General features: G+C 37.1%; 1 protein-coding gene across 3 annotated transcripts in view; it reads left to right on the top strand.

The window, feature by feature from the left end:
• The first annotated feature begins 550 nt into the window (after positions 1-550).
• Positions 551-25,113, top strand: part of FIGN (fidgetin, microtubule severing factor) — a 130,707-nt gene continuing 106,144 nt past the window's right edge. For 2 of the 3 annotated variants that reach the window (XM_053597952.1, XM_053597953.1), the window contains exons 1-2: positions 551-979; positions 1,749-1,918. In XM_053597952.1, coding sequence (XP_053453927.1) covers positions 1,894-1,918 — 25 coding nt within the window. In that variant the 5' untranslated portion in view covers positions 551-979; positions 1,749-1,893. The remainder of the gene's footprint in view (positions 980-1,748; positions 1,919-25,113) is intronic. The other variant, XM_053597954.1, reaches the window with a different exon arrangement.

Genomic DNA, 25,113 nt, shown 5'->3' with positions numbered 1-25,113 from the left:
GGAGGCGGGGGAGGAGAACTGGTTCACGCGATTTCCCCCCAGAAGTTGCCTCTTCTAGGCAGATAAAGTCATTTTCCGGCTGGTGCGGGGGCCCCGGGGAGAGTACGGGTGAGGACCTAGTTCTTGGGGCTGGATCCCGCTCCGCTCGCCGAGGGGGTGGGGAGGGTGGCCGGACCGCAGCTGTCCGGAGGGCTCGGCGCCGGCGGGGAGGGGCCCGCGGGCCGGGGCTCGGCGCAGTCCCGTCCGGGGCCCTCCCGAGCCGGCCGGTCACCCGTGGGAAGGAAAGGGCCCTTCCCCGCAAGGCGCCGCTCTCCCGCCCCGCGCCGGGCCGCCGGAGGGGGCGCGCAGGGCGAGCTCCGAGTCCTCGCGCGCGTAATCATGACCTCGGGGCCCCCTCCGGGCCGCGCGAGCGCGTCGGCGAGACTGGGCGGCCGCCGCGGCCCCGGCCGTGTAACATGACCCGGGCGGCCGGCTGGCCGGGCGGCGCGGCCATTGAGCCCTCCCTGCCCATGAATCTCTGGCGCGTCTCTCGCCGCTCGCCTCCCGCCTCCTTTCTCCCCCGCCAGCTCCGCGGGCTCCGAGCGCCTCTCCCTCTCCCTCCCGGTCCTCCCGCTGCCCGTCCCTCGCCACTGCCCGCCTCTCGCCACTGCCTCGCGTCTCCGCTCCCTCGCGGCAGCCTCAGCCTCTTTCTCCCTCTCTCCTTTGAAAACTGATCTTTGGCTCTTAGTGTGAAAGTGATTTGAATTTGGCTCGGCGGCGCTCTGCGCCTGCGCCCAGCCTCTGGCATGCTGGCTCCTTCCAAGCAGCTGTTTTGGGTTTGAAATTCCAACATGGCAGAGGCTGCAGTCCGTCTTCCCTTCAAAAACTTGGAATGATTTCAAATCATAGGCACCTTCACTTAACCCCAGCTTCCATTCATCAGCAAACACATCGGATCGATGCTACGCTAACCTATCGGGTTCTCTCCCGGCGCGTTCAGGTAAGAGGAGCTTCGTAGTTTTCTACCATCTGTTTAAATTTGTTTTTGTTTTATTTTTAAAGAATATAAATAGATCCAAGACCTGTAATAAAAAGAGATCTTCGAGTTGTGCCGTAAACATTAAATTTAATTCGCACTCGTTTCTATTCGGTACGCCAACCTGCTGTCTAATTTGTCTGTTCAAAGTAGCCCTGAAACATTATAATGCATATTTTTAATGCTTAATCATTGTAACAATAGTATGGGATTAAGAGTTCGCTATTGCAAGAATCTCGTTTTTCGCTATATTGGGCTCACTTATTACTATCTTTTTACTTCAAAAATAAAAAAAAAATAAGAAAGCGGAGCCCTAGGGTGGGGCTAGACTTTCTTCGGGAACTAACTTCTAAGTAAATAAGAAGTGTAAATAAGAATCTTGCACACACACAAAAAGTTGAGGTTAAATTGCAATCTCGTGGCTGGGGGAAGGAGAAAATGTCAGAAGATGGGTTGCAGAAAAATGTAAGCACATCATCTTGGAGGGGGTACAGCGTGGTGGGCGTATTGTTGGCAAGGAACGGGAGAGAAAGATGTATAATTTAATGGTATATACAATCCACTGATCCTATTACCGTCCTCCCCGGAGCTCTTGTTAGTTTCAATGGGAGTGAGTGAAATTGACATGGACTTGCATTCCTGGTCATGTGCTTTTTTTCCTTTCTTTCTTCTCCTGTGATCTGAGATCCCCTTTTTGTTGATGTTGCTTTCCCCCTTAATTATATGCATGTAGGTTAAATGAATACCTGACGAAAGGGCCCACGTTTCAAGGCAGTGACATTTGATAGCTGAGAGGAAAAGTGGCTTTAATGAAAAGCAACCTTTGGAATTCCTGCTTGTGAGAAATCCAATTCAGCTTTTTGTGCTGCCAGCAAGAAATGATCAGTAGCACCAGTGTTTATGGTATGTCAGTTTTGGAATTTATTTCCTTTGCATCTAAATAGGAAAGACAAATGAAATAGTATGATAAAACCATTGAAGACTGCTTGGGAAGCAGATGCTTGTGGTACATGATTTCTTTTTAAAATATATGTGTGTGTTTTAATCTGTCACCGTGCTGCTTTTCTTTTGCTATCACTTGTTTATATATTTCTGTTTTGATTAATTTATTACTTGAATCCACTTTTACTGGTTTTAGCTGTAATCCCGAAGTTGCATGTTACTAGCAATGCACTATAGAACCGCTGAAGTCAAATGGTATGTAAATTAGTTAAACTCAGTGTGGGGGGGTTTTGTGGGGGGGGCTGGGCAAAGAGGGAAGAGGGCGGGAGTGTGGGGAAAGATTACCAACTAATGAAAGTATATATGTACACACACAGGAACAGGACTGGATGAAAATTTCTTTTTTTTCCCCCCTTTAGTCTTTTAATGCATTTTGACTATCTGCTCTCTCGATAATTGCACTTTGTGGAGTGATCGGTTCTTCTGAGTGTTTTGTTTTGTTTTGTTTTGCTTTAGGTAAGTGAAGAGGTTCCTTTTACATGAAAATAAAACACCTATTTTTTGATTGCTCAAAGTCTTTAATGTCTTTTAAGGAACAGTGGTAGGTTTTTTCCCCCTTACTATTCACTTGTCTGCCTGTCAGCGCTTTTTACTTTTAACTTGTGACAGAATTAAATAATCAGGCACTGAAATTGACTTCGTTGGCAATCGCTCTTTCCTCTTTCTTTACAAAAAAAAAAAAGGTCAGTTAAATGGAGTGAGAGGGGGTTTTCAATAGCTCTTGTGGCAATGCCGTGTGTACACTTTGTGATATTCAATTAAGACTAAGAGGGGAACAACAACAACAAAAAGATGTTAAGTATTTTGCATAAGCAAAGGCTATGTCCACTTTAAAACTGTTTTTCTTTTTTTGTTACGTCTACCTCACCACCATCAATTCTTCCTGAAAACAGAAAGAGAAGGAAAGAGAGAATATGAAAAAAAAAAAAAAGAATAACAGTGAGTCAAAGCTGCCAGGGGTCTGTAGTGTGTCCGTGGTCACTGCTCTCTCATAACACAAATGTGAATACGAGGAAAGGGGCGACAGGACCCGTTGCGCGGCGACGTACACTTCTGGTTGGACTCTGGTGACTATTGAGCTAAATACACACCACTCTTACACTATAGGAAGGATTTCATTGAATTTTGCATTTGGAACTTGTTGACTTTGAAGCGATCAATAAGAAGACTGTTTATTTTAGATGCACATAATTTGCCCTGAGAAATGTTTTAAGGAGGAGAGAGCACAGCTTTTTTTCCCCCGGAGCTGTTGGAGCGAATGGGATTGCCAGATGGGTGATTTCCCTCTGTGATGTTAAAGCTGTAATATATATTCAGAGCAGATTGGGCCGCTGCCTGTGATGAGGAGGATATTACATTTATAAATTTTAAATCGGACAATGTGCTGAGAGCAGAAATCTGATGGTTTGTTCACAGTATTGATACTTAAATGTGATTTCTGGATAGTAGTAATAATAATCATTGCAATAATACGGAAAAAACAAGCTGGTGTGGACAGTCATATAATTCATGACATTTAACAGCAAATTTAAGTGTGTAAATTGCCTCTCCTTAAGTCTCTGCTTTCTATTAAATAATAGTCCCATAATTTATTTCCCTGTGTATTTCAATGCCCGATGTGCAAATGATGTTCACTTAGGAGCCTTGTTATCATACGCTAGAATTCTGGGGGTGAAAGTTTATATACATACATGTATATAAAGTAGACACTTGTGTACATGCATAAAGTGACATTAGTGGCTCCTGTTTTCTAATTGCATTACTCTGGTTATTTTTAGATTTTGTTTGTCTCAAATGTGTGGCCTAAAAGGAACCAGAGCTACCAACCTAAAAGGCTGGAAAGTGGGCAAGTGCTCACACTCTGGCAGCTCTGCTGTTGCAAATTAAAAGTGTGTTGTGGTCAGGAAATGAAAGCTACAATGTCTCTTTTGAACAAGTCCTTTATCAAGAGAAACATCTATCAGGGACTGCCTTGTCACATTGATCCTCTAAAAGTTAGGTTCGAGGTGGAAGCTGCTTTGATGTTTTTGATCCTAAATTTAATACAATAGGAAAAAAAGCGAGTATATTTTGACCAGTATGGATTTTTTAAAATGTTGCCTGGACCAAATAAGATCTATTTATTAGTGTTGCATTATGTGGGAAGTTTTCTGGACGCAGTAGTTGAAAGGTTGAAGGGAAAATCCCAGCCTTTACAAATTGATGATTGTTAAAATACACATTCATAATACTTTCAGTTATGCCTGGCTTCTTGACACATAGGAGCATTTTGAAAATTGATTGTTCAAAAGGAAAATTATTTTGAAAGAGTAATTTGGAAGAATATGCAGAGAGTGAAGAGTTTTTCATTCATTCAAATTTTAGAGTTCCCCTCTTTCCTTCTCTTTTACTCCATTATTCTGGTCTCTTATCTTCATTATATTTGTAACCAATTAGCTTTTATTTGTGAAAGAAACTTTCTTTCTATAAAAACCATGTCCTAAAACATGCTTGCACACATCATCTCTATTGTTTATTAACTTGCATGTGGATAGTTATCAATATAAACTACATGGACTCACAAGTCCTTTTGAATTTCATTTTTAAAATAGAGATATTAGATGAAACATGCCATTTATTCTAGAGTACTGAATACATTGCATGCCTTATTCAGAATTAAAAAGTATTGTTAGGAAAATTACCAAGTTTTGGGGGGGGAAATATTGTATGAAAGTTAAAAGCAGCCTGCTTCATTTTTGGAGGCAAAAATATAAAAGAAGTGTTTCTTCCTAGAAAAAGAGTTTTTGAATACTTGCCTTATACTGCTTGTGGCTACTTGTTATTTCATGTGGGTCTATGAAATAAACAGAACGTGGTGAGAGTTGTGAGAAGTGTAATACTTGCTAATTAATCATGTCTGAAATGAAAGAATCATAGCAGGGCAATAAAATATCATTGTTGTTTTCCTGGAAGAGGGTAAGCCTTCTGTTTGGAAGCTGTATGTGTGAGTTGGTTTGCTTTTCTCTTTTCTTAAGATAGTTTATAGACTCTCTCTGGAATTTTTTCAAGAAATATCTTTTTTTTTAACCAAGTATTTTTCTTTCTCATGACTACTGAATCATAGAACTTCTTAAAACTGTATTAGATATTTTCTGTGTAAAAATACAGGGTTTTATTCTGTAGTTATATTTAAGATTTCTGCAGCTGAGTTTCCAGTGCTGTTTTTTCCCCCTCTTATTATAGATAATTTTTTTTCCCTGTGTTTCAGGTTTTCACCTTTTAGGATTTGTATCTTGCTTAGTTTATGTATAAGGACAGACCCGGAAAGTTTGAGAGTCTGCAATGTTTTTCAGGATTTTCATTTCAAAGTGAAGACAGCTATGCTAATGTTCCCTGTTTTTGTCTGTGTGAGTGTTTGGATGCCTTAAATGATTGCCTAATTAAGTAATCAGTTTTAATAGTCTAAAATCAGCAGAATTACTAGTTGTATTTGAAACAATTGTAGGCTTTTATAGTTTGTACTTGCTAGTTTGTTCTTAGAACCTTGGCTTAATTGAAACATTTGATGTTTTACCTCTGATCAATATATTCTTGAGTATAAATTTCACATATGTACTACAGATTTTAAAGTGCTGCATTCATTGCTGGAGAGCTAATAAATTTAATTACAGGAATTTAAATGGATTTATAAATTTTGGATTGGGAGAAATAATTCTGTAGACATTTGTGTGGAAATATTGACGTATGCTACTGATCGATAAAACTTCATTAATCAGCATATATATTTTCTTCTCGAGTCATTGATAAACCAGAATAAACATATGGTACAGAAAAATGATACTGTTTTTTTCTCTTGATTAAAACAATCTTAGTATAGTTGTCTCTTTTGAGATATAAAAGAGCTAATATTTTGTTAACACCAATTAAACGTAGAAATTATTTTTGGGTACCACTTGCAGGAGTGCAAGTCTCCCAGTTATTCCACCTTGCAATTAATACACACACACACACACACACACACTCGAGATTATACTTAAATTTTTGTTTATTATAAAAACGAAAGATTTTTTTTTTCCCCGAAGGCTGTGAAGAAATAGTCTGTTTAGCAAGTGGTTTTTATGTTGGATTTTGTAATTTTTTGCTGTTTCTAACCTTGAATTTTTAGGATTAACTTGTTTGTTTAACTTTTGGTAGAAATTTCAAGCATAGCTGCTTTGACATGATTGTGGATTACTGATCTCATTCATATTTTGGGTGTTATCATTTAAATGGCAGCTTTACTTGAGGATCTTTCCTAAAAGAGGCACAGAGGCACAGATAGGAAAAAATAAGGAGTAGGCAAGAATATGGTCAAAATAAATGGTGCCGATGGCAGGTGGGTATGGTAAGTTTTCTCAGGGCAGAACTGCAGGTGCCTGCTCAGAAGTGTAGCGTGTCCATCCATACCTGTTGAGGAGGCTTCTTAGCTGAGAGACTGAGAAGGCAGAAGAGATAGGTGATCAGAAACCATCAAAACATGAGATATCATATGGCACTTTCTGTTAATAATATTTACATATTTTATGCAACAAATCTGCTTGTTGTCTTGTTATTTGAATATTGGCACTTTATTTAACATTGCATATGGTGGGTGGTTGTTTCAGGGTATATCAGAAGCAGTAAATCCAAAGGAGAATTTCAATTTAGATGTATTTATGTTAAATATATGTATAAATGGATATGTTTGCTCATATTTTAGCTACTATGACTTTCACAAAGCATTTATAGTATCACTGCTTCCCACCATTTTTAAACTGATACATCTTAAAAGTAGAATGCATGATTTATTATATGAAGGCCCAAGGTTAAACTTTTTTTTTTAATCCTTGCAACTCAGCTTAAATATATTTTTGTGCTGGGAAATCATTTCTAGAAAGTTTATTTTTTTATAATCCTGGAAAATTTGCTTCTTGTTAGTATTTTGTTCTCACTTTTGTCAGTTGAGTAGCTTTTATTAAAATGGTTACTAGGGGTATATAATTTACAATAAAGATGTCTTTGCTGCAGATTATGAAATGCAAAATATCTATATTCTTTTTGCCAGTATCTTAAAGTTGAGGATACCTTTACTCAGTTTCTTTCTCTTAAGTTATGGTACCTGCTGATATTTTATATCTTTATTCTGTTCTACTTGTGGATATATTCCAGGCAAGAGGATAGAAATATCTATTACTCCACCCCCCAAAAAAAATCTCTTTTTATTTTTCTTGATTCAACTGATATTTGCCTTCCGTCAATTTGATGCTTTTTAAACAACTGACAATTAAATGCCATGCACATGTGAAAGTAAACTCATCAGAGAATGGGTGACCTCTACTTTCATGTGGCAGTTCTTGATGAAATATTATTTTCGGAGGCAGTAACATCCAAAATGAAATTTAAGAAGTGGTGCACCATGAAGCCATGGGTTTCTGGGTGTTGCTGTAAACGTTTTGCTATTCTTTTGATTATTATCCTGACTATCAAAAAACATTTCCATCTTCACCTAGGATCAGCTACATAATTTGTGGGGCCCAGTATGAAATTAAAATATGAGGCATCCTATTAAAAAATTAATACTTTCAATTCAGCATGAGCAGAGCATTAGAATGCAGGGCCGCTGTGTGCTGGGGCCCCATGTGCCTCCACAGGCTGCTTTCTTCACCACCCACAGGCTTTAATCTAGGGCCAGCCTTGTGGTTTCCTATTTGGATGCTGACTATTCCATAATTATTCCATGTGTCTCTGACCATAGAGATACTAAGGAGAGTTAAATGAGAAAACTGATGGGAAAATGGACCATTAGGAATCTCCCACTCTTTCTGTGAATTGGGGACCAGAATATTTGCATTTATCTCATGGCTTCCTGTGCCTGATGTTCCTCTGATATATCGTGTGAATGTTTGTGTGAATATTCTTTTTTTCTGTTTTTTTTTTTTTTGGTTTTTGGCCGGGGCTGGGTTTGAACCCACCACCTCCGGCATATGGGACCGGCGCCCTACCCCTTGAGCCACAGGCGCCGCCCTGTGTGAATATTCTTAAAAGGAATTTTATGGGTTTTTTTTTGTTTGTTTGTTTTTTTAATTGTTAGCATACAGGTACTTCCTTATTTCTCAGGCTCAGAATTATTGGGATAGCTGGATTTCAGTGAAATTTGTAGTAAGAGTCTAGGAGGTTCTGTGATGCTAAGCACCACCTCTATACTTTCCTAAGATTGAGGCATGAATAAAACAAGTATTTTTATATAGAAGTCTTAAATTATCTAAAAATACATAAAATTCTTGACCATTAAAAAATATAAAAGCACAACTCAGGAGTGACCGGGAAGAAGGACAAATCCCAAATCAACTTTGTTACAGTGACATCACTGTTGATATTTTGACTTTAGAAAGTGGTATCGTAGCTATATAAACATGGGGTGACTGCTGTGTTAAAGAGGAAAAGTAACTCTTTGATGCAGGAACACTAACTTTACCACATATTATATTGAAATTATGAACTTTGTTTTGTAACTTACATTACGATAACCTCCCTCTCCCTGAAAACAATGACCATACCACTTCTTCCCTCCTTTGGTTTGAAGATTCTGTGCTCATGGGTAGACAAAACATTTATATTTTTGCTTCCCAAGGTACTTCTCAATGAGATCAAACTTCATATCTCAATACCTAAAACTAAATTTTGAAGTCAGACCGCTTTTTCAAATCAAAACTGAGATATGATGGAATGAATGTCCAGCAAGTACGGATCTGAGTGCACTTGAAGTTGCACCATTTATTTTCAAAAGATATTTCTCACATCAGATGACTCTGCCAGGAAGGGAAATATCAAAGAGCTCGGGAAAAGTAACTATATTCTTTTATGTAACCCAAGACTGGGGTGAGGGTGGGGGGCTTTAAAGATATTTTTGAGGAAGAGAAAAAAATTGAACTTATTTTGAATGGCTTGTTAGACGTTGTGTGGAGAAATGCTATATATGAAATCTTCTAAGAGAAAAATCTTTGCCCTGTGTAATAACAGGACGTTGCTCTCCAAATTGATAATGTACTTTAATGAAAGAAAGCTCAGGAATAACTATTAGAACAGTGTCTCATTTAATTGAAAATTTACCTTGCAGTTTAGGAATCTCTTGTATTAAAGGCATTGCAACTTGAAATATTTTTAACAGGTAGTTAGCCACAATTCATATTTTTTAATGTTCTATATTCTCCTTATAGTTTCTGTAGTATAATTTCAATTGGTACCTTTTTTTCCCCTAAGTTACTATTACCCTTTGGTATGTTGTGTTTTTATATTGAATATTTGGCTTTATTAATAAAAATGATTAAACCATGAATCTGAGTAAATATTTGGCAACATACTACATTGTTGTGCCAAAAAATAACTCTTTTATTTTTCTTCTATTCACTTCTACCTCTTCACTTCAAATTGAAGTGAACTAAACTCTTTTTCTTAGATCATATACCTTAGTAATGCTAACTTATAATCTTAATTAGGCATGATTCTCTGATTTTAATCTTACAAAATAATTATTCTGAGGAGAATAAAAGGTTCCCTTAAGATTAAAGGCATTTTCATTACAATCCAAAATCAAACAAATGCTATTAAATAAACAGTACTATTAGTTTATACTAATAACAGTTCATATTTTTGAATTTATGTATAGGGAAGAAGAAATAAGGATATAGACAGGGCAGCCTTACTGTTTGCAAGCTAAGTGCCTTTGATAAATTTTACTGCTAGGAATTACATGCATTGAATCTTTTAAATCAAAATTATAGTTTTGATTATCTAAATGGAATACGTTCTCGTGCATGTGCACAGATACATTTCTTTGTGAAGGTATTGATGTCAGGGATGCTTTTGGTATTTCTTTATGAGTAATTAGGTTAACGGGGTTAGTTAGAAAATGTATCCCTTCCTGGAAAATGAAAAATTACATTCAAGCAGAGGTAAAAGAGTAAAACACATTCATGACTTTAAGTACTTAAAAAGATATTTTATGAGTCATTTTTAAAGAGTAATACCCAATATGTAACTTGTTAAGAATAATTGCCATTTTTACTTTTTAAAGCACATCTATATGAAAACTGCATTTCTGTTCATGAATCACAAATCTGGAGTCAATTTTAGCCCCAACTTACAAAAGATGCGGCTCTTATTCCCCTGCCCTACTGTGGTATCCTTTGCCAGTAGTGTCAGTACACAGTTCTCTTTTAAAGAGAAATTTTCATTTGCTTTATTCACAAGATTAAGCAACGTTTGGGGGAAGGAGTATTGATAGGAGCCAAATGTGTACATTGGGACCCCGAGGCCCTGAATCCTTGTCTGACAAACTTGAAGGAGAAAATATCACCAGCTTTGAAATTTTATGTGCTTATATGAATAGTTCTTATTCTTTCTCCATGAAGATTTAAAATGTACTATGAATACATTGTTTTCCCTAATGGGAAAAATATGTTTTATATGATTCTAAGAAGACCAGGAAACCAATTTTTGGTGTGAATTTACTCATGGATAGTAAGATAGTAGGATCTTATTCAGAAATAAATGTTTAGTTTAAGCCAGTATCTCTTTAAAAAGGGAAAAATCATGTACATATGCAAAATCATTTTTGGAACATGGGTGTGAAGTCTCTGTCAATAACATTTAAGCAGTTAAAGTATTAGGACAAAACTTAATATTGAAAGTTCTGTATTATGTTTTATTCTTCAATAAGTCCTCTATGAATATATATATAATACTGTTTATATTATATATATAAATATATATAATAATGTTTATTTTTGGATTTTTGTCTTGTTTTATTTTGTTTTAGCATCAAAGTAAAAAGAGCTTAAGAGGAAATTATTTTGTACTATTTATTTTTAAAGAAACTCAGCGAGGACAGTACAACATATAGTATAGGTTTGTTTATTATAATGATGAGTAAACATCTGTAGCTTCACCACACTGTATTGACAGTTCCTTGAAATCTACTCTACTACACCAAAAGGTCACTAAAGTGTCATGGGAGGCATTGCTGATGTATGACTGTAAGGCACATGTGTACCTACATACATGCTTTAAAAATATTTATGTATATTTACTAGCAGCCAGCTTTCCAGCCATTTGCTTAGGGCTAAGGGGAAAAGGTTTTCTGCCATTTTGCTATTTATATACTCACCAAAAACCTTGGCCTCTCAGCCATCTTCCCACTGGGCTATACAGTCTTACTCACCTACCTGTGTACTATTTTGAAGGGCTCCAGACTTCCTTCCTTCCTTCCTTCCTTCCTTCCTTCCTCCCTTCCTCCCTCCCTCCCTCTTTCCTTCCTACTACTTGATCATCTAGAAAATAAAATTTCCCTTGAGCCACTAGAATGAGATATTTAGATCATGGTGAGGAAGTTTTAATTAATTAAGATGATATTGGGCTATGTAGTGGGAGAAAACAAAGTGGCATTTTTTTGTCACGGACAAACTGACCTTGATGAAAAACAACTTGTAGGAATGGGAGAAATAGCTAAAGGGAAAAGAAATTAGGGAAAGTTGTTGAGGCAAAGCTAAGGTTAAGGACTATTTTTATGTGGCTCTTATTAAAAATGATATTAGCAATTTTGTAAATTAAATCCTAATATAATGATGTGAGAAAAGTGATCACTTGATAAGAGTTACTGACTAGTGCACACCTACGTGCATCTTAGAATGGGTACAGGCGAAACTTACTAAAGGCATAATACGAATGTCTACATACAATAACTAAGAAAATGCCATGAAGGCTACGTTGAACAGTTTGATGAGAATATTTCAGATTGTATATGAAACCAGCACATTGTACCCCTTGATTTCACTAATGTACACAGCTATGATTTAACAATAAAAAATAAAAAAATAGCATGCAGCATTATAATCTAAACAAATTATTATGTTCTCCTTTTTAAAAAATGACAGGTTCTTTATAAAATCCTGAATATATGGGATTTGTGAGCATACAAATTAAAAGAACTATTGATATTTTTCTTCCCAAGATTTGAAAAAGTGCGAAAACATACATATTTAAAGCCAGTTTCTATTACTCTTAGACTTTATACTCAATTAGCTTAGGCCACTAATGAAGTTACAGAAGAAAAGGCACAGAGGATTGTTATATATCTCCTTCAAGGCTTCTTTTGGAAAATAAAGTATTTATTGCCATAACAGGAGTTCAGATCACTGAAGGAGATAATGCTTTGATTTGATTTGAGCAAAATTGGTTGATAAAGTTTGTATTTGCTCTGTAAATGCTAGCTGTGCCTTCATTACACACACACACACACAAACCCAAACTGCCCAAACAAAGCACACACAAAAAAAACTTGCCTAAGCCCTCCCCTAGATCAGTTAAATGGATATTTGGGGGGATGACCTATATCTTTTAAGCCCTTTGGATAATGCAAATTTAGGACTTAAGAACCTCTTTGAACCAAAAGCTGATACATCTCATAAGATCTTAAACTTTTCATCTTTAAAAAAATACATATTTTTCTGGTTTGAAGTCACAAAAATAAAAGTATCTATTTAGAATTGAATATACTAATGTACTAGAGATAGTTTACTATCTGGCTGAAGTTCAACCACTTATCTTGATGCTTAAGAACATTGCCATGATGATGGTTGAGAGTTCCTCAGGAAAGTGACAGTGATGAGAGAAGTGTCCTTAGAATCCCACAGTCTGTCATAGTAGTTGCCTTGGGTGAGTCATTCAACCTCTCTGAACTTCAGTTTACTTTTTTATGAAAAGAGAGTTGATTCAATGACTACTATGATTTCTTACAATTCTGCGTAATCCATGACTGCTTTGTCATGGACTAGTGAGCTTGAATAACTTGGAACCTTGCTAGTTGCCCACGGCTAATGAAAAGATTTTTGTTTTTCTTTTAAAAGCTCCAGAAATTGTCTTGGAAACAATGAGGAAAGCTCAAGGACCATTTATCACTTTGTTGAGCCCTTTTGAAGGGATGGTATGCATTCATTAAATATGCTTACTAATTGGTTGCAAGCAAAAGTGTCAGCAATTCTAGTATCTTTAAGAGTTGATGAGTATTAGTTAGTTAATGCTTTAACCCCATAAGAGATTTAAATAGACTGACAGTGAGCTTAACTTAAAGCAGTGGTGTTAGGAACCTCAAATAGGTTAAAAAAGAAAAATGCACACACACACACACACACACACACATATATAAAGATCAATATGGAAGTTGGATTTTTGTCAAACTGGAAGCAAGCCCCTCTTTATCAGCACTCCGTCTTTTGTTTGCCTTCTTTTGACTCTGGCGTGCTGTTTCTCTACCTGTTGAAATCCTACTAGGACTTTAGTATCCAGGTCAGATGTTGCATCATCTATGAAGACTTCCTTGAGCCTAATTAGGATCCATTTCAGTATCTACTTAATATTTTCTAAGCACTGTAAAAATATCTCCTTTTGATCATTTACCATCTTCTGTCTCCTACTATATAGATGGCTGGGCATTCATGTTTCTCTTTTATGAAATCTTCAATTCCTTGAGAGCAGACACAGCTAATTCATTTCTATTTTTAACTTGTTCCACATGTATTTATAATACAAGAGCTATAATAGGTGTTCAATAAATGTTTGGTGAATTAAATGGATAGAAACGCAGGAGACTGTCACTTGGTTAATCTTTTATTAATATTACTTAAAAAAATTGAAAGATACTTTTAAAAATATTTAAAGAGCAGAATTATTAAAATTGTGGATTTCATTTAAAAAATTGAAATTTCTATACTCTTTATGTAATTTAATTACCAACGAAAGACTTTATAACCCTGAAGAATAGTTTTATAATTATATGCCAAAAAAGGAGTTACAGCTATTAATTCTATTTTTGTATCTCTACCTAGGAAAGCATTTAAACTATTTGATAAAAACAACATCATTATGTTATCTTTAAAATCTTATAAAACAAATCTTTAGCTACTTTGATACAGACAGTAACACAGATCTTTAACACACTATGCTCTGTCTGTTTTTTTCCTCATGTGTTTTTAGTCTGAAAATCCAGAGTGCAGGATTATAAAGATACTAGAGTTTGAGACTTCCAGATTAACTTCTTGCCAACATAAAGTTGATTGACAATTGGTTATTTAGCCTTTGGTTGAACATGGGAAATCAGCACTTCCCAAGGAATTTTTTTCTATTTTGTCCTTTTTCTGATAAATAGGCAATGTGCAAATATGTGCCCTATCAGTACTCAAGACAGATTTCTTTGGGAACGTGATGGTGACCTAGTTGATATGCAATTGATAAGGTAGCTTATCAATTTTAGTTTGTCAGTGTTTTTGGATAACATTTTAATTGGCATCGCTTCATTTTACGTTTCGTGTTTCACACTATTACTTTGTACTGAATACTGGGCAGTAAACAATTGAGCTGGTGTTATACCCAGTGACCTTGTCTTCTAGGGGTTCCGTTTCTTTACCAGTTGGGTTTGTGTGCTTTTGGAAGGGTCAGTTTCTTTCTCAATTCTGTCACTAATGTTACAATAACTAGCAGTATAAAATATTCTAAGGGAAATTCAGTTTGATCCTATGTTGAAATCGTAATGTGTTGGTCAACAGTATTTTACAAAGTTTATGTGTTTTTTTAGTAGATCATAACAGTGTACATTACTGAATTTGTGGGGTACAACATGCCAATTTGATATACAATTTTATTTGTGTTTTTAAACCTAAAGATGTCTCAGAGAAAAGTACTTGTTCATATTGCTTCATGAAAAGAAAAAAAACAGAAAAAATAAAACAAAGACACTATTGTCATTCTTTAAAAATACAGTTTTACTAAGACAACCTATAACCTTTACTGTGAAAGGTCACTAGCTTTCTTCCAATTTAGGCTCTTTAGAACTGAAAAGTTCTAGATGCTATCTTACCATTTCATATTCAAATCTGGGTTGATCTCATACATTCTATGTAGAAGAAAATCACTTGCAGTGCTGATTGTTGAATCTGTACCATCACAAAGATGTGCCAGTGAGTGAGTTACGGTGGATAAATGTTGCTTAGTTAACTGCGAAAAACACTGCACCTTTAATAGGAAAGGACAGTATATTGTAGGTAGAATAGTAAAGATTGTGAAACAATTTGTTAAAAGTAGCAAAAGCATTTTTGCAGTTTGGCTACAATAGTGAAGACCCATTTTTTTAGTTCCTTTGTTAAGTTGGCGCTTCTGGTTTTCTAGAAGCCATTCAATAAACTTCAAGTCAGTTAAAAATTTTAAATATAAATTAAAACCCCTCAGACTGTGAGTAAAGACCATAAATTGTAAATCCTGTAAATGGTAGCTTGCCAAGAACCAAATTAAATTGAGGGAAGATTGAAAAGATACAGGCTTATTAAAACTCTATTTGGTTTATAATCAGGAAGTTGTGGGGTTTTAAACTAAGTAAATAAACACATTCATGCAAATTCTTCACTCCTAAAATATTAGCCATTTTCTTTTAGTCTTATCTTGGAGGAAAATTGGGCGTTTCCTGTGTTCTTCTCCAAGGGTAGTAAGGTAAGTTGGTGGCCACAAAATAGAAGCCTGGTTAAGAGTGAGTAGTCAGTGGTTTGTTCTGCTCTTGTCCTTTTGTAGTTTTTCTTCCCTTCTTTGTATTTTACCTGCAAGGGTGGAGTTAACAGCTGTCAGTAATTGAATTTTTCTCTAAGTCTAGACATGGCCATTCTTTTTTTTTTTATTGTTGGGGATTCATTGAGGGTACAATAAGCCAGGTTACACTGATTGCAATTGTTAGGTAAAGTCCCTCTTGCAATCATGTCTTGCCCCCATAAAGTGTGACACACACCAAGGCCCCACCCCCCTCCCTCCGTCCCTCTTTCTGCTTGAAGAAAATGAAACATGTATTTGTCCTCTTGGCTTAAAATCTGAAATAAAACCTAAATTTTTTTCAGGTGAATACAACCACATATCTCTGCCACGTCCATATGTGTATGTGTTTATTCAGTCGAGCGCCTTGTCTGTGAAACATGTGACAGTGTTGAAAGTTCGTTTATTCTGAATGGGTTAGTTGCTAGCTCCATACAGACACTAAGTGAACCAATTTAAATCTCTGCAGATTATTATTATTATTTGAGACAAAGTCTTACTTTGTCGCCCTCAGTAGAGTGCTGTGGCGTCACAGCTCACAGCAACCTCAAACTCTTGGGCTTAAGCAATCCTCTTGCCTCAGCCTCCCAAGTAGCTGGGACTACAGGTGCCTACCACAACGCCCTCCTATTTTTTGGTTGTAGTTGTTGTTTGGCAGACCCAAGCTGGATTCAAACCAGCCAGCTTTGGTGTATGTGGCTGGCGCCCTTGCTGCTGAGCTACAGGCACTGAGCCCTCTGCAGATTCTTAACTGAGTGTCCTAAGTCTGAGAGGTGGCACTTGTCCCTTAGGGGTTAGGTTTGGTTGGATATTCAGTTGTCTCAGGAAACAAGATTTATGAGGAATTAATTAAAACTGAAATTGAAAATGATGTTGAAATACAAGTTCACCCTAAAATGGCTTGAATATATATGTCATATACACATGAAAAGAGTGTTTTTTAATTCATCCTCTGATCACAAATGAACTACTTAACATTTGCTGTCATGAAATGATTGTTTCTTTGAGTGGCTGACCACGCCTTCTATTAGCACTCAGTTTTTGTCCAGAGTTTAGTTTAGGGAAACATATGTCCTTGAAGAAATGTAGCATCTTTCACAAGATTTTGTACAAGTGAAGTCAGACACCAGTTTTTATTGCAGAGCCAAACCTACAAATGTTTCTCTTTAAAGACATTTTTAATAGAAACAGTAAGGTATAAATCATTTAAGCAATTACCTGGACATTGTGGAAATGGGGCTTGGCTTGTTCTGTAGCCCCAGATGTTTCCAGATTCCAGTAATAACCTGGTCCAGATATTTACAGCTTAATTTTCCGTGCATGTGCACTTGTCCACAAACGGCTCTTATTTCCCATTTTCTGTTGGACAACTGGGCTACTTAGAGGTAAAGAAAGTGATTTCAGCTTGTGTGATGACAAACATTAATTAATGTTGATATTAAGTTGCTTCTAGAAACTTTGATCACTTAAAAAATATAGAGAGGCTAATTTTTAGAGGATTTTATACAAAGAAATAAAATAAATTTTTCTAGTGGCATTTTCCTTTATGGCTCGGGATGGCGAGAATAACCTTCCCATCCCCCCAAATTATATTTAGTCTTGATATACTATGTGATAAAAGCGATTTTTTTTTTAATGCTTCTGGCACTGGTTGGCTTATCATGCAGGCTGCTAGTTTTCTTTGCATCACTACCCCACAGGTTTTCTTCTTCTTACGAGAAACTAAACAAATGGAAAATAATGATTGGTAACCATCTGCTGTGCAGAAATTTTACATATAGCAGTTTCTCTATTTTATAAAACAAAACCAAATGAGTGAATTATACTGTTGCCAGTAAATAGCAACAAGCACTAGAGCTTTCCTTTGGACATATCCAGGAACACAGGGAGCCAGCATTTTGTTATGGGAAGTCAGTTGGTTGGGCTGCGGGTTCAACGTGCCCAGACGTTTGTGTGTTTGTGTATGTGTTCATGAGTCTGCGTGTGTAAAGAATGTAAAGACTGGGTTCGTTCTCCTTAGTCCTGTGTCTCTACTCTTGTCCCCATAATTCCAGTCAAGTAAATTAAAGTCATGGCGATGTAAATAATTCACTCACATAATCCTAAATCTTTTTTTTTAACTCAAAAGTAAAGTTAAAATTCATAAAGCCATAGAGAATAAAGATTTTTGAAAATAGATAAGCTATAGATTAGGACCGTGGTTTCCTTCGCCACACGTTTTATAAAGACTAGTGGCTAGCCAGTGTTGCTTTACATTATGTTGTATCTCTGCCTAAAGGCTCTCTTCACTGGAAGTCACACTGAGTATATGTACAAGAGATACTGACAGGCAGTGATCATTCATATAGCTGCTACTGAAGTATAGATGCTGTAGAGAGGGAAGATATTTAGACGTGTAATGGAATAGACGGAAGTAAGTGGTTATGAAGACTTCATTCAAATGGACCACATAAGACCTGATTTTATAGTTATCCACATCATCTATAATCTCTATGTTCCACTCTCTACAAGTATATAAAAAAGTCTGTTTTTGTATCTATATTGTTAGACGCTCAAAACATACATAGTCTCTCTCTAACTTTCACTTATTTGATACTGGGATTTTGCCATACAGCAAGAAAAGTTGTTTAAAATGGGCAGTATATTGAGTTCAAAGGACCCATACAGTTCATAAATTCTCTGGTGTCTACTGGATTTTTCATCAGGGAGACTTCCAATAAAAATGATCTATTTTAGAAATAATATTGTTTAGTAGGTTGAAATGTGGTGTAATAAAATTAGACCTTCAGTCTTCTAAAGTTACTACTTAGATGGCACCCTTGGGATGGTAAAATGGCTGTATAAGCAGATGAATCAGACAGTTCCACTGATGGGTCCATTTGTCAGTCTCTGTTACAGATATAATATATTCTTATATCTGTAATCCTGACACTGTTACATCCAAATGAAATCAACATGAGGTTGTCATCTTTAAGCAAATATGTTAAGTGTTGTCTTTTGTGCTTTGGATTTGAAAGAAAGGGGCCCAGGGGAGGCAGCATCATGCAAATGGAACAAATCCCATTTCTTCTGAGCTGTGCTGTTTTTCCCCTCCATGGCAGCTGGCTGTGTTATCTTTGTGTGTTTCTCTGAGTGCTGACAATTCTTTCAGTGATCTAAGTTAGGGCACATTAGAAAGTGGAAGCAGCTGTCTGTCGCTATACTGAGAGACGTGTTTGCTCTACTGCAAAGATGAAGGACCGTGAATCCTTGACACACTCTCCCCTCCTCCCCCCTGTACTTTCCAACATGATCAACATTCAGACGCACAGATTGTCTGCTTGGACAGTTTTTTGTTCTGACTGACAGCATCTGGCATAGACAAATTTAAAAATACATAGCATGCCATGCTTGGAATTGGAACATCCCTTTTTATTAATCTTCTCATTTAAACCATTCATTTACATTTCAGGAAAGGTTACAGCTTGATATGGTTGAAATGTTGATTTTTAAATGAATTACCTTCTAATGAAATGTCTTGAATGAGTACCAAGCAGCTAGTGTTCATTAAAAATTACACCCGATTAACACGGCCTTGAAAGGCTGAGAGGGAAGGGATTTCTTATTGTTTTAATCCACAATGCAATCCAGTGTGTTTACCTTTCTGGCACAAAGCGAATAGAAATGATGCCTGTACTTGCAACACTTCCCATACTGAACACAAGTAGAATATCACCCGTAGGCCGACAAAAACACTTGGCCTTGTTTAATCAGCTTTCTTTCCCTCTGCAAACCCTCAGAAGTGTTCATTTTTTTTATACATTTCCAAAATGTGCCTCTCTCAAATCCTCTTTCTCCATGTTCCAGTCCTCACTGGCCCCCAAAATACCATGACTCTGTGCCCAAATGGGGGGGGGGGGAAGGCTGATTGTGTTTTTAGGTGGAAAAGTGGTAGAAAGCGCTTGTAGGTCAGACATTCCCCCCGACCCCAGGACGGTGGAGTGTATGTTTGTTGATGTGACTTTAGTAATAATATGTTACAGTACAAAAATGGCTCTTTCTTCTGCCTCACCCGTCCCCCACATTCACATTTCTAATCCATTCTCAATTCCACAGCCTTAGCAACATGCTTGTCTAGAATTCATGTAAAAATATTGTGAAAATTGGCCATCGCAGTCTTTGGAGTATGGGTCCAGGAGTGGAAGTAGGAATGGGGGAGGAGCATCCTCCTTTTATCATACATTTTACAGTCTTCATATCACTGCAAATTTTAACCGTAACTGCTCACTGTAAGTGTGGCCATATTATTTATAAGGCGTGTTTGGCGGGAGGGGTGGTACAAAATTCTTAAAAAGAACTATTCTGGTGCTGAGTAGTAAATATGGAAAGCAAGTGTACTGGGTGACTTGGAAAAATAGGCTTCAGAGAGAAGTTCAATTAACAGTTGTAAGCAGAAGAGGTGAGGTATTTCTTCAGCACGTGTAAGAGGTCATTTGCTGTAGGATAAATTTTGACGAATTCCAGAGAGAAATAAACGCTGAAATAAAAAAGAAAACAGATTACAGTTTTCTGTCAAAGGCACTTTCTATATCCTCCCGTACGATGAAGAAAAATGACACCTTTTTATTCCTTGGGTCACATATTATTACTTTTTAAATTTTGCTAATTGGTAAATGATAAACTTATTTTATTTCAACTGTTTATTTAAATAGAGTAAATCTTGGGTTAACGTTATCTTTAAATCTGGAGTCAGTTTATCCGTTCACCTCTCAACCTAGATCTGGGTTCTATAGATTTTAAGGTAGACACAGTTTGGTAACTGTTTTTCTTTCTTTCCATTGTTTTTTTTTTTTTTTTTTTACCAAGATCCTACTGGCAGGGAATCAAATTCAAGTGGATCTAGTTCCAGTGTTTTGATTGCTAGTAAATGTTTTTTAATCAACGTTTTAAATATGAATTACTTCCTTTGTTATTTTCCATTTTGATTTTTTTTAATGACTAGTTTGTAAAGATAGTGCCAACATGCATATGTAAGCAACCGGGACTGGTTAAAGTATACAATTCCCTTGTGTAAGAAGCCAGGTTTAGCAGTAATGCTTTTAATCTGGACTTGTAGAGGACTCAGGAGCATCCATAGATCTGCTCCAGTAATTACCATACCCCAAGTGGCACTGGAAGAGACATTTGCCTAAAAACTTGATGTCTTCATTACGCTGTTTACATTTTAATTAGAAACATGAAAATTACTGATTCATACAGACAACTATAGTTTAAGTGGTTTCGTTCACCATCCAATAAATCATAAAAAAAAACCCACAGTTGGCATAAATAGTTTACTAGGAATCATTCATGGGAATAATGTGTTGGCACTATAAGCTGCTTAAAATATGTTTTTATTTTAGCAGAGGTAGAATTTGCATATAAATTAGAGAATGGCATTTTAAGTTGACAGTCATTTATGCAGAATACCACCCACATGCAAATACATATATGGGTGTGTGTGTGTGTGTATGTGTGTGCTCTCCTTGAGCTTATGGGCTTTTGCAGTATTGCAGATGTGGATAGATACCCAGCCTAGCCTATCAGTTTTTAAAATGTGTGTCTTCTTTTAAAGTCCCTTGAGAAATGCTGTGGGTGTTCTGAATATGCATTTCCACAAACACATCTTTTATCTGTTGGGCAATATCAAATTGCAAGAAGGAAAATGTTTATTCTCTGTGTATGTGTGGCTGGGAAAGGAGTTGCTATTCGTTTGCTCCCTCATCCCCTCTTTCATCTCTCTTCCATTCTCTGCTAACTTTTGCTTGTACCTGTCAGTGCTGCTGCCCTAAAGCCGCTCCCACTCAGAGCGGCTGGACTGAAGCAGGGGAGCTGTCAGAGTCCCTTCCTGAGTCAGCAGCACGTCCATTGCCTGAGTCTTGGCAACAGTCACTCATCCAGTTTTCTCCTCCCCAGGGGACAGGCATCCTCCTCACCAGCGAGGAGGAACGACCCTTCTGTCTGGCATGCTCAAAATCCCCAATCTCCCCACGTTGGTGTGTGAGTTCAAATCCCCCTCCTGGAGGCAGGGCTGGGACTCCAGCTAATGACTCCAGAGATACAGAGGGTCAGTGCACTGGTGAGCTCGAGTACTGAGGCATTGTGCGAGCAGAGTTGTACATTTTTTCCCATAACTGCAGACTCCTCTCCTTCCCCCCCACCACAAACCCTTTATTATAGATCAATATTATGCAAAATGAACCAGGAATGGCCAAAGACATTATAAACCATTTTCTTTTACATTATCTTTGTTAGAAAGTTACTGGTCATGGCTGAAGGAGGCTTTTTTATTACTTTTTGTTTGTTTGTTGTTTGGTTGAACAGAAGCATGCAATGAATGAACATTTACATGGTCTCACTGTAACATAATTCACATTTTAGGGCCATGTTTATTTTGCATTTTAGGCTCATGGGCTTACAGGTAAAAAAAATGAATTTTAAAAATATTATGTGAGAGAAAGAGTCTATGCAAAGACATTCTCCTGGAAATGCTATAGCAGCTGTTGTTTTAAACTTTCGAATCTGACTATATTAGGTTGAAACTCATGCTGACTGCCTGGTGTGATTTCTGGGAATTAAAGTGTATAAGATTAATTCTCCTGAAGCTGCTTGAGGTGATAAATTTGTGCTCCTTTTGCTCATTTCTGCATCTTTTGGTTTGCCTTTTTTTAAGTTCTGGGGAATTGCCAAAGTTTCAAGATGCTAATCAGTTATTTTGTGTTGTCCACAACATTTTAGATTTTAATGGAGAGTCATTAGGATCATTTTCATGGTAATCGAGTTAATTGGTCTAGGTAATCAGACTGGGACTTTTTAAAAAACAGTTTTTAGTGCTTCGCATTTGCATTTACCAGGCAGAATTCCTGAGCACCTTAGTTAGGGTGACAGTGGGATTCATGGGCATATGCTCATTGGTTTGCTTTGCGTTGCTGCTTTTTGTGGGGAGGGGGGCAGGCAGGGCACTTATTAGGTCTCTGTACTCCCTAGATGTGATTAGACACAATAGTTGACATCTGTAAGGACAGAAACATGCTGCTGACTTGTGTACACGGCAAAATTCTAATGGTTCTGTGCAGCCTGGTAAATCCTGTCTGCTTTATGCAGTGTGGCCCGAAACAGTTGTGTGGTGAGGGAATGCTGGCTGCTGGCCAGCCATTGACTATGAAATCCTGGGTACCTGAGAGCTTATCAGTTCTTTTGCTTTGTAAAAGAAAAAAGTGATGAAAATGTTGGTAAACTGCCATGAAGGTTTAAGGCTGCTGGAACAAGGAGCCGTGTAATCAGATTGGAAAATGGAGCTTGAGATTCTCTGCATGGAGAGCAGCCGTCTGTGGACCCTGTGAGCCGCTGGGCGAGTGCCGAGCTGACCACTTTGTTAGCAAATCAGCTTGTTTGCTGCAGCAGCAGGGTGGAAAAGACCAGAGCTTGTGATGGTAGGTAACCGAGGGAGAGTTCTTGCATGGCACAATCTGATCAGCTTGCAATTAGCTCAGGCTCTACAGTCACCTTCTTAATTTTCTCTTCTGCCCCCCCCCACTTTGTGTTAATACTGTGCACTTTAAACAATTAAGTAAGGGAAGTAATTCTTCAAGCAAATCAAAACCATCCGTTAATTTTATCACCCTGCTGAAAAAGTATCAGGTGGTCCATTGGTCTTCATCAGATGCTGGAAATTCTCCGGCTAACTACAGCATAAGAGAGGGGCTCTAACCAACTGATTTTTAAGATTATCTTTAAATGTCTTGGTAAGGGTGAGGAGCAAACAGTACATCACTTAAGCTAGAACTGAAGTTAAAATTGATGTGAAGGGAGATTACAAATGCCTTTTAGTTTACATATAGTAGCCAATGCCTTTTGCTTTATATACAGTAGTGGCTCTACTTTATATTTTTCAATAGCCAGAAACTGGCTGTGTGTGTGTGTGTGTGTGTGTGTTTTGTGTGTGAGAGAGAGACAGAGAGAGATGTGTATATATCTCATATATGAAATCCTCTATGCTGCTGTTTATTTAGGCATTTCTGTACAGCACCTTTCTGAAGACTCTGATGACACAGCCACTTGTACTGATAATTCCACTACTTCACCTCTGCCGAACTTGATTCACTAAGGTTTAAAAGAACAAGGATATCATTGCTGATCGTAGATGTTACTTGTTAATCCTTTAAAATAAAATTCAGATCATGTGGGGAGAGGTGAGAAGAGCAAAGCAGAGATTTGCAAAACCGGAATAATAGTTTTACATTTTACTTAATTCAAGGACAGTGGCTTTTATCATACTGCTTAAACAAAACATCAATTTACTTAAACAAGATAAATAAGTCTTCCAACAAATATTGCTTAAGCTACTTCATATCAATTTTTTCCTTTTCCAGAAAGCTTTTGCTAAAATATTTTCTGTGTGCATAAACTTCTGACCAGGTATGTTTATTAGGTGCTTGTCTGTCAAGAGGTGGAAATAGGCATTATTTCCCCAATGTTTTCTTTGGAAAGGAGCACAGACGATGATTATTAGAATTTGTGTTAATGGTTGTTTAAGAATTAGAGTATTTTAAATAATTTTGTTTCAAAATAGTCAATTCCTTTCTGGAGGTTGTGCTAATAAAAATAAGCAGTCATAATATGATTGCTGCTTAGTTACATTAATATTGTATTTGAATATTAATACAATGTTACAGCTCTCTGTGCTGTTAACATAAGTCTTGGTCTTCATTAAATGACATTATACTATTAATAAACTCTGTATGTTATTTTGCTTTTTAAAAAATCTCATAATAAACAACCAAACATTTAGACTCAGTGTTTTTTCCAGGAACAATTCAAATGTTTAACTGTTCATGTACTAGGGCATGTGAGGTATAGCACGACTTCTTGTTTTTCTATACTTCTTACATTTTGTATTTGGAGGAATTAATTCAATTTGATAGAGAATAAGAACAGTTAATATAAAGTACATTTGAAATTAAAGCTTTTAAGTTTGCCTCAGGGTTTTGCTGGTGTTTCTGCAATGTGTCCTTTTTTTTTTGAACTTTTTGTTTTTAATTAAAAAATAGATTAAAAGAAACATACATCACCTACACACATCTCATGCCGCAAAGCTTCCCTTTATATTCTTTTAGAGGACAAACTCCATTAGATATGCACTTACTGTCCGTTGGATTGTAAATCTTACAATTTAATGGTAATTCAGTGAGCAGTTATTGCTTCAGTGGCCTTTTTTCTCTCTTTTTTGTCCCATCTCACTTGTGAAATAGGGTTACCCTTTACAAGTGTCACATCCATAGATTCATCTTTTGTACTCTGTAGTTGTTCCTGGTGCATCATTCTTAAGTTTAAAAAAAAAAAAAGGCAAAGCAATGGAGGAACCATGTGGTGGGTGGTGGGTGGGGAGTGTGTATGTACAGGGGGTAGGGGCTATGGAGGGAAGTCTTTCATGCTCTGCCAGAGAGAGAGATCAA

The sequence above is a fragment of the Nycticebus coucang genome, chromosome 7 (genome assembly GCF_027406575.1).
Source record: "Nycticebus coucang isolate mNycCou1 chromosome 7, mNycCou1.pri, whole genome shotgun sequence".
In the NCBI taxonomy this organism is placed as follows: Eukaryota; Metazoa; Chordata; class Mammalia; order Primates; family Lorisidae; genus Nycticebus; species Nycticebus coucang.
This window is presented reverse-complemented; position numbering and strand designations above follow the sequence as displayed.